At 45.2% G+C, this 16,464-nt stretch overlaps 1 protein-coding gene across 1 annotated transcript in view; it reads left to right on the top strand.

The window, feature by feature from the left end:
- The window catches only part of LOC139264304 (collagen alpha-6(VI) chain-like), a 266,694-nt gene that overhangs the window by 176,087 nt on the left and 74,143 nt on the right, over positions 1-16,464 (top strand). Inside the window, exons 31-32 of the mRNA XM_070880548.1 lie at positions 8,472-8,486; positions 8,601-9,094. Coding sequence (XP_070736649.1) covers positions 8,472-8,486; positions 8,601-9,094 — 509 coding nt within the window. The remainder of the gene's footprint in view (positions 1-8,471; positions 8,487-8,600; positions 9,095-16,464) is intronic.

Here is a 16,464-nt window from a genome sequence, read left to right as displayed (position 1 = left end):
ACGCAGATGCTGCAGAATGCAGATGGCTCAATGTGTGATGCACATCATTATGTCCCCAATTTAAGACGTACAAGAATGAGGACAAGGGCCAGACCATACACACCCCGCATGTACAAGAAAATGAGGTCTTACCTCGACATCTCTGACCACACCTGCCTTCGGAGACTGCGCTTCCCACAAGGTGTAGATCAATGAAATATGTGAGCTCATCAGGCCACATATCCAGCCTGCCATCAGGACATCAGTGTCGGTCGATGTCAAAGTCACCGTGGCACTGTTTTTCTACGCGTCTGGTTCCTTTCGGGCCTCCGCGGTCGAGATTTGCCCTCTGTCTCACCATGCAACCCATCACTGCATTAGACAGGTCACGGAGGCCCTGTATGCGAGAAGGATGGACTTTATCAGCTTCCCCATGACCACTGAGACTCAGTCTGACAGGGCTGGAGCATTCTACCCCATTGCTCAGTTCCCCAGGGTGCAGGGAGCTATACAGTGCACTCACATTGCCATGCTGCCACCTTCTCAGGACCCAGAGTTTTTTCGTAACACAAAAGGATTTCACTCCCTGAAGGTCCAACTAGTTGTCGACCACAACTAGATCATACTGGCAGTGAATGCCAAATGTCCGAGCACGTTCAATGAGCCTCACATCCTGCTTGAAAGCGCTGTCTCTGACATCTTTAAGAGTCAGCCACAAGGACAATGCTGAATGCTTGGTGATAACCAATATGGCCTAGCCACCTGGTTGATGATCCCCCTGCGTGACACCCACACCGAGGCCGAGAAAGGATACAACCAGAGCACAGAGACACATGCAATGTGGTCCAGAAAACAATAACTGTGCTTAAGCAGCGCTTCAGATGTCTTGATCACTCAGGAGGGGAGCTACAATACAACCCTGAGCAAGTAGGTAAATTTGTGGTCGTGTGCTCGATGCTGCAGAACCTGGCTATCAGGAGTGGCCAAGAATTGCCAGAAGACACTGATGCTCCAACTCAGGAGAGAGAGAAAGAGGACGATGAGGGGCTGGACGCTGACCTAGGGCCAGACAATCAGGCTGGCTATGCAATCATGCCCACGCCCCCCTCCAGACCGCAGGAAAGGGCCCATGGTGGCTACATAGCTGCAAGAATCTTACGTGAGAAGCTGATATCTGAACGATTTGCCTGAAAGAACGTTGATGTGAGTGACTACACTGACACACTGTTGTATGTGTGCAGTTCAGAAATCAATGGTGCCCATCACCTTGGTGCCAGTTAAAGTTTACATTGATTGAAGTTAAGTTGCATTCATCAGTGTGTAACTGTCCAGCTATCTGAGACAATGCGCAACAAGGTTATGTTCAATAAAAAAAAATTTATACCAACATTGGTCTGAAATCATAAGTATCACAGGCAATAACACCCAACCCCCGCCCACACCTCACTTTTTCCACCATTGACAACAATCAAATGTTCAACATGTCCACCAACACAGAATACAAAGGCAAAGCAGGAGTGTGGTCACCAGCCTCCATACATTACAACAAATTGCATACACCCAGATGGAGATAATACACAGCCATCACCTGCGGCCATGCACCTCACTTTCCTTCCCCCCTCCTCCTCTTCTCCCCATCTCTACTTCTTTCCCTCCTTGCCCCACAGCACTTGGCTGAGGAGCTCCTCAGGAGGTGCCTCATTGGGCGGGGGGGCAGGGGGGGGGATGAAGGCAGATGCAGTGGTTGCACGGGTACAGGAGCAGGAGGTGTCAAGGGGGCCACATACTCTGATGCAGAAGCAGGATCTTGGTCCTTGCTCTCATCTGTCGTTCGAAGTGGTGGTGCGGAACCTAGGTGTGGAGTGTTGCGCTCGGAGACCACTGGGAGGCCTGTGCCAGCAGTGTTCCTGGCTATCGCATCCAGGGCCTCCGCCATCCGTGGAATGCACTCGGTCATGGTGGCCAGCTGTCGGGATATGCCCCCCAATGCTTTGATGAGCTGGTCACCAATGTCTGCAATCCTCCTGGACAACAGTACCATCTCTCCACTGGACCTGCTGCATCCACTAGGCCACCGTCGTCCCGGGGACAAATGGGGTGCCCTGTGGCGAGGTGCTTGAGGCCGGTACCTCCAGAGTGGAGGGGGAATGACCGGAGGACCACTAGATGGCCTTGAAGTAGAATGGCTTCTGGAGCATGGCGAAGCAGGTTCCTCGAAATCCGCGCTCTCGTCCGTGGAGAACAGGCCCAGTGGATTGACGGGTGAGAATCGGAGTTCCTCAGCACCAGATGTAGGATTGTCCAGAGAGTCGGGCCCTGCACCCCCACCTTCTGGCCTCTGTGGTCTTGCCTTGGGACGCACTGCTGGCTGAGCTGCAAAACACAAATGAGGTTATTAGAGGAGAAGGGGGTGCTAGGGTCACAAGATGAGTCCAGCGCTACACACAGCATATGCACGACAAAAGCACCACCACTCTCAAAATCATCGCAGACATCACATTTCATGACCATCAACACATTTGCATTGCAATGATTTTCATTAGGCCATCATTATTTCTATGGCAATTTTAGAAATCATATATGATTGTTCGGATATGAGTGGGTGTGGCATCTATTGACTTTACATTATGCAATGGTGTAAGTTTTACTCATGTGGCATCACTTCAGGGTCTGCAGATGCGTCTGTGGCTGTCCGGGTGTGCTTCCCCACGAGTGCCAGCACCCGCTCCTCCATCGCAGTGATGTCGCTGGGGACTACTGGCCCCCCACCCCCCCCCCACCCGTTCGCCTCTGCACGGACCTCATCATCGACAGCTTCTTCTGTAAAAGGTGACAGGATGACATGGCATGAGATCATTGCATGATATCATTGCTAGGTACTGTCACAGACACTGATACAACACATAACCGACAGATGTACTCATGATTATTGTGAAAATGATCATTCTTTACCTAAAGACATGCACCGTGACCAGCATGCTTTGCGTAAAACATTCCCGGTAAAAGTGAAAGACCTCACATCTGCTGATAGTCACTCATCATTCTTTCAAATCGAATGATATAAATACATAACACATGTAAATAAATGTAATACTTACTCTTGCGGATCACACAAGGTCGTTCCATCGTTTGCAGCATTGGTTGCCCTCCGAACCTCGATGGTCGCCGACGAGACCACCTCTGCTATCTCGGTCCATATCCTCTGGTATGCCTTTGGGGTGGGCTTCCCACGCCCCCCCCTGTGTCAAATCACCCCAGCGTAACGAGACCTCCTGCAGGAGGGAGGCATTTTCCTCGTCCGAGAACCTCCTGGCTCTTTTGCGCCCTCCAATGTGCTCCTCTCCCACCTCACTGCTCTCTCCAGCGTCAGTCTCCACAGCGTGCTGTGATGCCTCCTCCTCTCCCTCCATTAAACGCCAAATTTGGGCAAATATGTGGCTGGTAATAGCTAATTTTTGTTTCCCTACTTTCTGTCAAGCTCTAAAGTCTCCCTCCTTCCTCCCAAAGCAGCCACACCACACCCAGCATGCCTTCAGTCCCCCTGAACTCCCCCTCTATCTCCTCTTCTGCGCATGTCATGATAACCCTTGATCTCCTGAATCACGGGAATCGAGCGTTGCCATGCCGTTGCTAAGGACGGCGACATTTTACGGCAGAAGGTCAGCGAGATTTAACACTACCGCCCATTTCTTATCGCTCGCGGTAACGGCCATTTTCAAAAATGGAGACTGGGTGCTTTGAGAATGGATGAGAAGCCGGCGATCTGGAAACCCTTTTTTAACCACCCACGCCGGAAATAACGCCCATTTTTGGGCGATAAGCTCAAAAGTGGAAAATCTAGCCCATAGGATTTTTTCCCCTCTAATGCTCTTTTTCACACCATCCCCCATTTGTTTCCTGATCCAGCCTCAACTTCCATGAAAACTTGCAAGGATAATTGGGAACATGGATAATGGGAACACAAATAATCGGGAATCCCCTGTACCATCAAAATACAATATGGTGTTAATGCCTCTGATTGAGAACTGTGATAACATAAACAATTAAATCTTGTTTTTTCTCTTAACTACAACAAAAGTCTAAGAACCAACCTTTTTAGACTGGAGGACATTATTATTTGAAAGTTTAAGGGGTGATCTAATTGAGGTGTTTATGATGATCAAAGAAGTTGATAGGGTAGATAGAAATAAACAATTTCTACTGGTGGGGGAATCCAGAACAAGGGGGCATAGCCTTAACATTGTTCAGGGGAGGTCAGAAAGCACTTCTTCACCAAAGAGTCGTGGAAATCTGGAACTCTCTCTCCCAAAAAGCTGTTGAGGCGAGGCTAGGTCAACTAAGATTGATAATACCCTTGCCTAACAAAAATCTAAGAGTTACAGAATGTGGATAGATGGAGTTAAGATACAGATCAACCATGACCTAATTGAATGACATACTTCTGTTCCTATGTTCCTAAATGCTACACTAAAGATGTGACAGTTGGGACAAGATTAAAATTCATTCATAAAATTGGGACATCCTGATTAAATTGGAACAGTTGAGAGGTATGGCGGACACAGATTCAAACTTAACGACAGCAAAAGAAAATCGGAAATGCACAAGGAACTTTGTAACTAAAAGGATGGTTGTAAGTAACAGATTACCAGCACAGGTGATGCAACAAGAAGCCTTAATGTCTTTCAAGAAGGAACAAGGCAAATTGTTTGCAACAAATGGAATTCAGGATTGTTAGAAATTCACTAAAAAAAGAAAGATTTGCATTTATTTAGCACCTTTTACAACCACCAGACATCCCAAAGTGCTTTACAGCCAATGTAGTATTTTTTGAAGTGTAGTCACTGTTGTAATGTAGGAATAACTAAGGCAATACTAAGAGAATAATAAGGTGGGCAAGATGAACTAAAAGTCATCTTCTGACTGAAACTGTTAATGTGAAACTATATTTAAATAGCTTCAAAAGAGAGTTGAAACTAAAAGAGCTCTTCCCACCCAGAGTTGTGAATATGTGGAACTGATTTCCAGCAAAAGCAGTTAAGTAATCCAAAAGTACTTCATTGGCTATAAAGCGTTTTGAGACGTCTGGTGAAAGGCAATATATACATCCAAATCTGTCTGTCTGTGTTAATCCTGTGTCAATTCACGCATTCAAAATAGAGCTTGATAAATATTTGATTGAAAATTATAAGGATAAGTAAAAACAAATCTGATCAGAAACTCCATGGAATACAATGTATTGTGTACCGCTGACATCAAGAAACATATAGTAAGTAATCAGTCAAAGTTGTGTAGTTACCCTGTAGGATTAGGTGGATATTCTTGAGTTTTGCTTGATTACTTTTAGGGATCAAAGGTGACGTCTAGAGTTACATAGCACCCTTCTCAGCAGAACAGCAGACCGGGGGTTTCATTCAAAGTGTGCCTCAGTCTTAATTTGACCCTCAGAGGTACAACAGATATATGGATACTACAACCTATTGCAAGAACTCCTCTGTTCAGCAGACAGTGATCAAAGATATTTGAGCATTGGAGCATTTATAAGCCTGTAAGTTTCAGGATTTTCAAATTGGAGGCCAAGTCAAAAATCAGTCTACCAGAGGCTGTATTCTAGAACAAAGAAAAGTTTGATTATCTAATATAAGCTGGGAAGTGATATATGTAGCAATATTTTTCAAATAATTCTGTTTAGTTATGAGAGTTTAACATATTCTCTCTGTGGTATTTTTAACACAGGTGTTAGTCCAGGTTTAAATGGGTAATAAATACAGAAAATGCTGGAAATCTCAGCAGGTCAGGCAGCATCTGTGGAGAGAGAAACAGCGTTAACATTCAGGTCTATGACCCTTCGTCAGAACTGGCAAGAGTTCAAAATATAACAGATTCTTAAGGATGTGCTGGGGCCCTGAAATGGGGAGGAAGGGGGTCAGGAGTGGAATGAACAAAAGTGTCGGTCTGTGATAGAAGAGATTTGAGAGACAAAGGGGATGATGGGCTGAATTGAGATGGTAATAGCACAAGTTAGTCTAGATAGGGTGTGAATGGTGGGATAATTGCCAGCTGCCATGGAAAACAGAGAGAAACAAAATTTTTTTTAAAAAGGAGGGCGAGTTTTTGTAAAAAAAAAGCGATAAAGGGAACAAAATGTGGGCAGAGGTTATGGTCTGAAATTGTTGAACTCGATGTTGAGTCCGGAAGGCTGTAAAGGGCCTAAACGAAAGATGAGGTACTGTTCCTCAAACTTGCGTTGAGCTTCATTGGAACAGTGTTGGAGGCCAAGGACGGAGCGGTCGGAGTGGAGCAGAGAATGAAAGTGACAGGCAACTGGAAGCTCGGGGTCACCCTTGCGGACTGAATGGAGGTATTCCGCAAAGCGGTCACCCAATCTGTGTTTGGTCTCCCCAATGTAGAGGAGACCACATCGTGAGCAGCGAATACAGTATACGAAATTAAAAGTAGTACAAGTAAATCGCTGTTTCACCTGGAAGAAGTGCTTAGGGCCCTGGATAGTGGGAAGGGAGGAAGTAAAAGGGCAGATGTTGCATCTCCTGCGCTTGCACAGGAAGGTGCCGTGGGAAGTGGAAGGGGGTGCTGGGGGGTGACTGCAGAATGGACCAGGGTGTCGCGGAGGGAGCGATCCCTTCGGAATGCTGAGAGGGGAGGGGAAGGGAAGATGTGATTGGTGGTGGGATCACGCTGGAGGTGGCGGAAATGGCGGAGGATGATCCGTTGAACGTGGAGGTTGGTGGGGTGAAAGGTGAGGAAAAGGGGAACCCTGTCGTGGTTCTGAGAGGGAGGGGAAGTGGTGAGAGCAGAGGTGTGGGAAATAGAACAGACACGATCGAGGGCCATGTTAACCAAGGCGGAGGGGAATCCTCGGTTGAGGAAAAAGAAAGACACATTTTGTTCCCTTTCTAGCTTTTTTTAAACAAAAACTTCCTCCCGCCTTTTTAATTTTTATTTTGTTTCTCTCTGTTTCCCATGGCAGCTGGCAATTATTCCACCATTCACACCCTATCTAGACTCATGCTTTGTTTCCTAACTTGTGCTATTACCATCTCAATTCAGCCCATCATCTCCTTTATCTCTCAAATCTCTTCTTCCTTCCACCCTATGCAGACCTTCCCTTTTGTTCTTACCACCCCCCCCCCCCACCCACCCCCTTTCAGGGCCCCAGCACTTCCTTAAGAATCTGTTACATTTTGAACTACTGCCAGTTCTATCGAAGGGTCATCGACCTGAAACATGAACTCTGTTCTCTCTCCACAGATGTTGCCTGACCCGCTGAGATTTCCAGCATTTTATGTTTTTCTTTCAGATTCCAGCATCCGCAGTATTTTGCTTTTGTTTAAATGGGTAATGTCTGCATTACAAAATTGTATTGGGGAATTTAATACGAACATGTTAAGCACTCGTACAGGAACAGTGGCAGTTGGAAAATATATCTGCATGGTCTTCACTCCATATTTTCACAAAGCATTATAAATTGCAATTGCAATCTTATTAGAAATTGGAGATAATCACCTCATCTGCAACCTGTTGTCCATTCATTTAATTGGGATGATGAACAGTGCAGATTATTCAGTGAGTAGAAATATTCAGCTTCCAGATTGATTTGTATTTTTTGCTTTGTTTTCTTTGAACACTCTCGTCACCTAATCCGAAGGTATACACCAATGCGAATCATTGCACACCTAACTCCCCCAGCTGAAATCAACTAACTGAGCACAGATGAGGATTCAACCTGTGACCTTCCGGGTCTGCATGACTCAGCTATTCATTGTTTTAAACAGCTCAGCTTTTGAGGGCGCCTCCAGAATGCCTATCTCAACTACATGCTGAGGAATCAGTGAATCAGGAAAGAGAACAACTCGTTAAAAAAAAATACAAGCAAGTGAAAAAAGCTAGTGTATCCTGTCTTCTCTCCCAATAGGGTGCTTTCTATCAGATCTCCTTCAGTCAAGGTGCAATGCTAGGTTATGTGGTCCACTGTCACTCTTCTTTCATAATTGGTTAATGAATAAAATCAAATTTCAAAGGCAAGTTGGTCCTTGATTTTTTTCCAATCTCTGAATATTGAGAACCTTGCCACTGCATCATGTTCTCTCAAGCTGCTTGTTCAAGAACAGAGGAAACTCACCAAAACAAACAAAACTGAATGGCAGGCAGTCCCAAGACTAAACTCAAGTTGTCTTCCAGCTTGTGCCACTGAGTGCACCAACCATCCTTCAGTTTAAATACTATTGATTTAAATGTCCATGCTCACAGCAATTTAAAATAATATTGACTAAAATATAGTACACAAGATTATGGACTGTATAGCCACAGTAACATTTTTCCTCAATGTAACCTAACTAAACGTTTCCTGAGGGTCTGCAATCTCAGTTATTCAAATTACTTGATTATCTTTGTGTTTCAAATGAACAGGTAATAATAAAAATAAGTGTTATATTGTAACGTCAATCATTAATTTTATTTTCTCTTTTTTTGTTTAGCTTGTTGTTCGCAAAGTAAGTAATCTTTAAAGAGTTTTGTAAAATAAAACACTTGCCCTTCCTTTGAATTTTGTCTCTTCCTTGAATAAATTACATCTTTAAATATTGAGCTTCTTTGGATTGTTGCAGGAAGAGGAGAGTGCCCTGCATACCCCACGGAGCTGGCATTCGCTCTGGACATGTCTGCAGATATCACACGATCTATATTTGAAAGGATGAAGAAAATTGTAATTAATTTTCTGCAGGATATTAACATCGCTGAAAGCAACTGTCCCACCGGTGCTCGTGTGGCGGTTCTGACATACAATAATGAAGCAAGGCCTTTCATTCGATTTTCAGACTTTAGGAAAAAACACTTACTTCTGAAAGAATTAGAGGCACTAGGACATGAACGATCAGCTAGCAGACGGAATATCGGCATTGGTATGCAGTTTGTTGCAAGAAATACTTTTAAACGAGTTCGTAATGGTGTCCTTGTGAGGAAAATAGCTGTGTTTATCACTAATGGTGTATCCAAAGACACTGAGGCTATAGCTACAGCTGCCTTGCAGTTCAGTGCTTTAGGTATCATTCCAGTCATCATCTCCTTTAAAGACATCCCAGAAGTAGAAAGAGTTTTTAAGGTAAGAAAAATTATACATTGCTATTTTAACATTCTTTACAGCTGCTTTTAAAATGTTGATTTGTTCTGCAGAGTGCTGGAATTATAAACAGCAAGATGTGCATAAATTTAATTTTCAAGGTTTATTTCACAAAATTCCTGACATTTTTCAGACTGTTTGAAACCTGGGAAAAGTTTTAATTTTGCGCATGACTCTGATGCATTGCATATTGCTATTTCTTTTTCCATATTAGAGGTTACATTTATGGAACAGTAGATTTTAATTTTTTTCTAAATTGGTTTGCAAGTCATTGGGATGTAAGGTTTAGAACTTGTATAGCTGCTTAGCACCTGAATAATTTATACTACATGTTCTAAAAGCATACCCGAAGGCTGATAAATCCCCGGGGCCTGATTGTCTGCATCCCAGAGTACTTAAGGAAGTGGCCCTAGAAATAGTCGATGCATTGGTGATCATTTTCCAACAGTCTATCAACTCTGGATCAGTTCCTACGAACTGGAGGGTAGCTAATGTAACACCACTTTTTAAAAAAGGAGGGAGAGAGAAAACGGGTAATTATAGATCGGTTAGCCTGACATCAGTAGTGGGGAAAATGTTGGAATCAATTATTAAAGATGAAATAGCAGCGCATTTGGAAAGCAGTGACAGGATCGGTCCAAGTCAGCATGGATTTATGAAAGGGAAATCATGCTTGACAAATCTTCTGGAATTTTTTGAGGATGTAACTAGTAGAGTGGACAAGGGAAAACCAGTGGATGTGGTGTATTTGGACTTTCAAAAGGCTTTTGACAAGGTCCCACACGAGATTGGTGTGCAAAAATAAAGCACATGGTATTGGGGGTAATGTACTGATGTAGATAGAGAACTGGTTGGCAGACAGGAAGCAGAGAGTCGGGATAAATGGGTCCTTTTCAGAATGGCAGGCAGTGACTAGTGGGGTGCCACAGGGTTCAGTGCTGGGACCCCAGCTATTTACAATATACATTAATGATTTAGATGAAGGAATTGAGTGTAATATCTCCAAGTTTGCAGATGACACTAAACTGGGTGGTGGTGTGAGCTGTGAGGAGGACACGAAGAGGCTGCAGGGTGACTTGGACAGGTTAGGTGAGTGGGCAAATGCATGACAGATACAGTATAATGTGGATAAATGTGAGGTTATCCACCTTTGGGCAAAAACACGAAGGCAGAATATTATCTGGATGGCGGCAGATTAGGAAAAGGGGAGTTGCAACGAGACCTGGGTGTCATGGTACATCAGTCACTGAAAGTTGGCATGCAGGTACAGCAGATGGTGAAGAAGGCAAATGGTATGTTGGCCTTCATAGCTAGGGGATTTGAGTCTAGGAGCAGTGAGGTCTTACTGCAGTTGTACAGGGCCTTGGTGAGGCCTCACCTGGAATATTGTGTTCCGTTTTGGTCGCCTAATCTGAGGAAGGATGTTTTTGCTATTGGAGTGCAGCGAAAGTTCACCAGAATGATTCCCGGGATGGCTGGACTGACATATGAGGAGAGACTGGATCGACTGGGACTTTAGTCACTGGAGTTTAGAAGGATGAGAGGGGATCTCATAGAAACATATAAAATTCTGACGGGACTGGACAGGTTAGATGCAGGAAGAATGTTCCCGATGTTGGGGAAGTCCAGAACCAGGGGACACAGTCTAAGGATAAAGGGTAAGCCATTTAGGACTGAGATGAGGAGAAACTTCTTCACTCAGAGAGTTGTTAACCTGTAGAATTTCCTACCGCAGAGAGTTGTTGATGCCAGTTCATTGGATTATTCAAGAGGGAGTTCGATATGGCCCTTACAGCTAAAGGGATCAAGGGGTATGGAGAGAAAGCAGGAAAGGGGTACTGAGGTGAATGATCAGCCATGATCTTATTGAATGGTGGTGCAGACTCGAAGGGCCGAATGGCCTACTCCTGCACCTATTTTCTATGTTTCTAAGTTTCTATTAAGCTTTTCAAACTAAACTCAAGTCGAGATTTCCTCCTATTTTAATTCCAGCTGTTCACTTACTGCAGCCAAAGGAGGCTTTATTTAAAAAATTGCAAATATCATCAAGTAAGCCTGTGAATATTTGCAAGGCGGGTGGTCTCAACGGGATCACATTTGTACTTGTATGGTAATTATAGACAATTCTTAGGGTTGCAAGGGTAAAAAAAAGAATGACGTCGATTATACAGCACCTTTCATGCGGCATGACCGGACGTGTCAAATCACCTTACAGCCAATGAAGTTTTTTTGAGTGTAGTCACTGTTGTAATGTGGGAAACACGGCAGCCAATTTGCGTGCAGGCAAGCTCCCACAAACAGCAATGTGATAATGACCAGATAATCTGTTTTCTGTTATGTTGATTGAGGGTAGTTGGAAGTAAGAGTAGATAAACATTTGAAGCAGATGATGATACAGGAAACGATTGGGGTAATGAATCAGATTTGGAGTACTCTTGTAGAGGGCCAGCGATCATAGGTGGTCCCTCGAAACGAGGATGACTTGCTTCCACGCTAAAAAAAAGAATGAGCTCACAGAGTTTCAAGGGTGGAAGGTGCCTGTGCGTGGATTTTTTAAATGTGTGGTGGCCGTTACACACCAGCCACCACACGGGCTTGATAGAGCGAGGTCTTGGTCCAGTGGCAAGGATTACCCAAGACAACTGGAGACCTGCTCTGCTGCACAGACCCAGTGCGTACACATATCAGTGTGGGCTAGCCCATGCTGTCCCTGGGCCCCTGGCCCTGAACCCACACCTCCCCTGGGCCTCGATCACATCCCTCCATCGTCTCTCACAGCTCCTTCGCCCCGATCTCGTTGCTCTTGCTGCACCTGCCCATGCGCCAATCACCGACCTAGACCTTGCTGACGTCACTCTTCGCTGCCGTTGCCCTCCTGCACCAGCTCGCGCTGAACCTTCTAGTGGCATGCCTCCACGCTGCTCATGGCCGCCACTTGGCGCTCCTTTTATGGCCCCGACCTGCCGCTGATGGTCTCTCACAGGTCGGGGCCTCCATGCTGCAGGGCCAGCACAGGCATGATGGCCCTATACCCAATAGCTTTCTTCTGTGTTGGAAACTTCTATGGTCTCTTAAACTCACTAGAATTGGGTAGAAACTCCTTGTGAACTGAGAAATGAAATTCGATATTAACATTAATAGCAGTGATTCTTAGCACTGGGAGAAACAAAAACATTCCCTTTCTTCCTTTAAGAAAATTAGCTACACTGCCATTTTATTTGATCAAGTACAGTAAAGAGCAGCATGCAACATCCTTAAAAGCATAATTGGTCATTTTAATTCACCATTTCTATGACTAGAGGGGTTGTTAAATTTTTTAATTCACACGATGTCTTTGCACCATTCCCAATATTTTTCAGCCACGTTTATAAAAAAGATGCCAGTCTGTGTTGAACCGAGTGTTCTGAACACAGTAGGAGAAAGGCACAGTCAGTCTCAGAAGGGAGGAGAAAACACAGCCTGACTGACTTCCCTGGCTGGAAGTTTATGTCTGGGTGAGGGCGAAGATTAAACCTTAAAACACCCGAACACTTCACTTTCTAGACTCACGGAGTAAGGCCAGTCAACTTGGACACAACACCAGAGGGCAGCAATTGCCTATTGAACTGCAGCCCAGTAAAAGCTTTTGCTTCCATAAGGCAGCCAATTTTTTTTTTGAAAGTCCATCTGGTAATATTCTTTGTTCACTCAGTGCAACAGTATCACTTGCCCTCCCTCCCTCAAATTTTCATAATCTGATTTTGGGCGCCAGTTGCATCTCATTCTCATGAAAGGTGTTTAGTTTTATCTTTGAAGCGTTTCTGGATACAAATATACCTCAAAGTAGGTATCTGACATTCTGGCTAAACAGATGACCTGCTCCTCAACCATCTAACTCAAAACAAAACATCCGTGCAAAAGGGGCTAGACTTTCCACTTTTTTTGCATCGATACCACCCACTTAACGTCCATTTTAACGCTGAGATGAGGTATAACGCCCAGATATCGCCCATTTAGGCACAAAATGGAAAATAACACCCACTTATCACCCAGCGTTACTTTCGACATGTACTTAACGGCGAGAAATAATAATACCGCTCGCCCACTTTTTTTTTGGTGTAAGGATCAGAATGGGCGAAACTAACGGCCAAAATATCGGCGAGCGTTACTTTCGGCACCTCGCACACATCACCGAAAATATTCAGCGCCGAAAAAATCTGTGAAAAAGTTGTTCTCACCTGAACTAATCGGTATGGACGCCATTTTGTAAATCGCAGGTCGCTTCATTTAAAAGGCTGCTTCAATTTCTAGGGAGTTTTGATGTACTGTGGAGTTATTTTAAGGTGATTTGACCATCTGATCAAACATCTTATCATATGTGGACGATTGGAATTTAGTTTAGATGTCTTAGTGGGAAAATTTATTGTTTGTGAATAATAGATATAATACTGATAGTTATTGGAATGGGGCCTGTCATTTCTCAGCCTGTCTTGATGACCACGCTCATGCTGCAGACTAGAGATGGCAGAAGGTATATGCAACAGCATTATGTGCTCAATCTAAGAGGAGGACGAGGCCTAACACCCCACGCACATACAGGGAGAAGCAGTCTTACATGAACTTGTCTGATAACATATGCTTTAGGGGACTGCTTCCACAAAGAGGTTTGAATGTAATATCTCCAAGTTTGTAGATGACACTAAGCTGGTTGGCAGTGCAAGCTGCGAGAAGGATGCCAGGAGGCTGCAGGGGGACTTGGACAGGTTAGGTGAGTGGGCAAATGCATGGCAGATGCAGTATAATGTGGATAAGTGTGAGGTTATCCACTTTGGTGGCAAAAACAGGAAGGCAGATGATTATCTGAATGGTGACAGATTAATAAAAGGCGAGATGCAACGAGACCTGGGTGTCATGGTACATCAGTCGTTGAAGGTAGGCATGCAGGTACAGCAGGCAGTAAAGAAAGCAAATGGCATACTGGCCTTCATAGCGAGGGGATTTGAGGATAGGAGCAGGGAGGTCTTACTGCAGTTGTACAGGGCTTTGGTGAGACCTCACCTTGAGTATTGTGTGCAGTTTTGGTCTCCTAATCTGAGGAAGGACATTCTTGCTATTGAGGGAGTGCAGCGAAGGTTCACCAAACTGATTCCCGGGATGGCAGGACTGACATATGAAGAAAGACTGGATCGACTGGGCTTATATTCACTGGACTTTAGAAGAATGAGAGGGGATCTCATAGAAACATATAAAATTCTGACGGGATTGGACAGGTTAGATGCAGGAAGAATGTTCCCGATGTTGGGGAAGTCCAGAACCAGGGGTCACAGTCTAAGGATAAGGGGTAAGCCATTTAGGGCCGAGATGAGGAGAAACGTCTTCACTCAGAGAATTGTGAACCTGTGGAATTCTCTACCACAGAAAGTTGTTGAGGCCAGTTTATTAGATATGTTCAAAAGGGAGTTAGATTTGGCCCTTACGGCTAAAGGGATCAAGGGGTATGGAGAGAAAGCAGGAATGGGGTACTGAAGTTGCATGATCAGCCATGATCATATTGAATGGGGGTGCATGCTCACTCAAAGTGCTGAATGACCTACTCCTGCATCTATTTTCTATGTTATCAGTGAGATATGCTAGCTCATCAGGGGAGATATGCAGCCTGCCAGCACCATCAGGACCGCACTGTCCATCGAGGTCAAGCTCACCGCGGCACTTTCCTTCTATGCATCGGGTTCCTTTCAAGCCTCAGTTGGCGACATTTGCGCTATATCTCAGCATGCCACACATTTCTGCATTCGACAGGTCACTGAAGTCCTTTACGCACGCATGATGGACTTTATCAGCTTCCCTATGACCAGGGAGGCTCAGACTGAAAGGGCTCTAGGATTCTACCGAATTGCTAACTTCCCCAAGGTGCAGGGAGCAATAGACTGTCAACACATCGCCATGTGGAGAGGTTTTTCGGAACTGAAAGGGAGTCCATTCCCTGAATGTGCAACTCGTTGTCGACCACCAGCAAATTATTATGGCAGTGAATGCAAAATTTCCAGGCAGTATTCATGATGCTCACATCCTGTGTAAGAGCACTTTTAACATTGTTGTTGCCAATTTAAGTGTACCTAAGGGTTAAGTCATGGCAGGAGAGCTCGGTCGGGCGTTATGCTCCTTCTGTACCATGTGGGAACTCGGGGACACTTCCGGTGTCCCTGGCGACTACGTGTGCGGGAAGTGTATCCGCCTCGAGCTCCTGACGGTCCGCGTTGCGGAATTGGAGCTGAGGGTGGATTCACTCTGGAGCATCCACGATGCTGAGAATGACGTGAGTATCACGTGTAGTGAGTTGGTCTTACCGCAGGAGAAGGGTCCACAGCCAGATAGGGAATGGAAGACCAGCAGGAAGAGTAGTGCAAGGAAGGTAGTGCAGGGGTCCCCTGTGGTCATCCCCCTGCAAAACAGATACACCGCTTTGAGTACTGTTGGGGGGGATGACTCATCAGGGGAGGGCAGCAGCAGCCAAGTTCATGGCACCGTGGCTGGCTCTGCTGCACAGGAGGGCAGGAAAAAGAGTGGGAGCGCGATAGTGATAGGGGATTCAATGGTGAGGGGAATAGATAGGCGTTTCTGCGGCCGCAACCGAGACTCCAGGATGGTATGTTGCCTCCCTGGTGCAAGGGTCAAGGATGTCTCGGAGCGGGTGCAGGACATTCTGAAATGGGAGGGAGAACAGCCAGTTGTCGTGGTGCACATTGGTACCAACGACATAGGTAAAAAAAGGGATGAGGTCCGACGAAACAAATTTAAGGAGCTAGGAGCTAAATTAAAAAGTAGGACCTCAAAAGTAGTAATCTCGGGATTGTTACCAGTGCCACGTGCTAGTCAGAGTAGGAATCGCAGGATAGCGCAGATGAATATGTGGCTTGAGCAATGGTGCAGCAGGGAGGGATTCAAATTCCTGGGGCATTGGAACCGGTTCTGGGGGAGGTGGGACCAGTACAAACCGGATGGTATGCACCTGGGCAGGACCGGAACCAATGTCCTAGGGGGAGTGTTTGCTAGTGCTGTTGGGGAGGAGTTAAACTAATATGGCAGGGGGATGGGAACCAATGCACGAAGACAGAGGGAGACAAAAAGGAGGCAAAAGCAAAAGACAGAAAGGAGATGAGGAAAAGTGGAGGGCAGAGAAACCTAAGGCAAAGAACAAAAAGGGCCACTGTACAGCAAAATTCTAAAAGGACAAAGGGTGTTAAAAAAACAAGCCTGAAGGCTTTGTGTCTTAATGCAAGGAGTATCCGCAATAAGGTGGATGAATTAACTGTGCAAATAGACGCTAACAAATATGATGTGATTGGGATTACGGAGACGTGGCTCCAGGATGA

Source organism: Pristiophorus japonicus, chromosome 5, assembly GCF_044704955.1.
Source record: "Pristiophorus japonicus isolate sPriJap1 chromosome 5, sPriJap1.hap1, whole genome shotgun sequence".
In the NCBI taxonomy this organism is placed as follows: domain Eukaryota; kingdom Metazoa; phylum Chordata; class Chondrichthyes; family Pristiophoridae; genus Pristiophorus; species Pristiophorus japonicus.
Note: the sequence above shows the minus strand (reverse complement) of the source record. Positions and strands in the feature narration are given on the sequence as shown.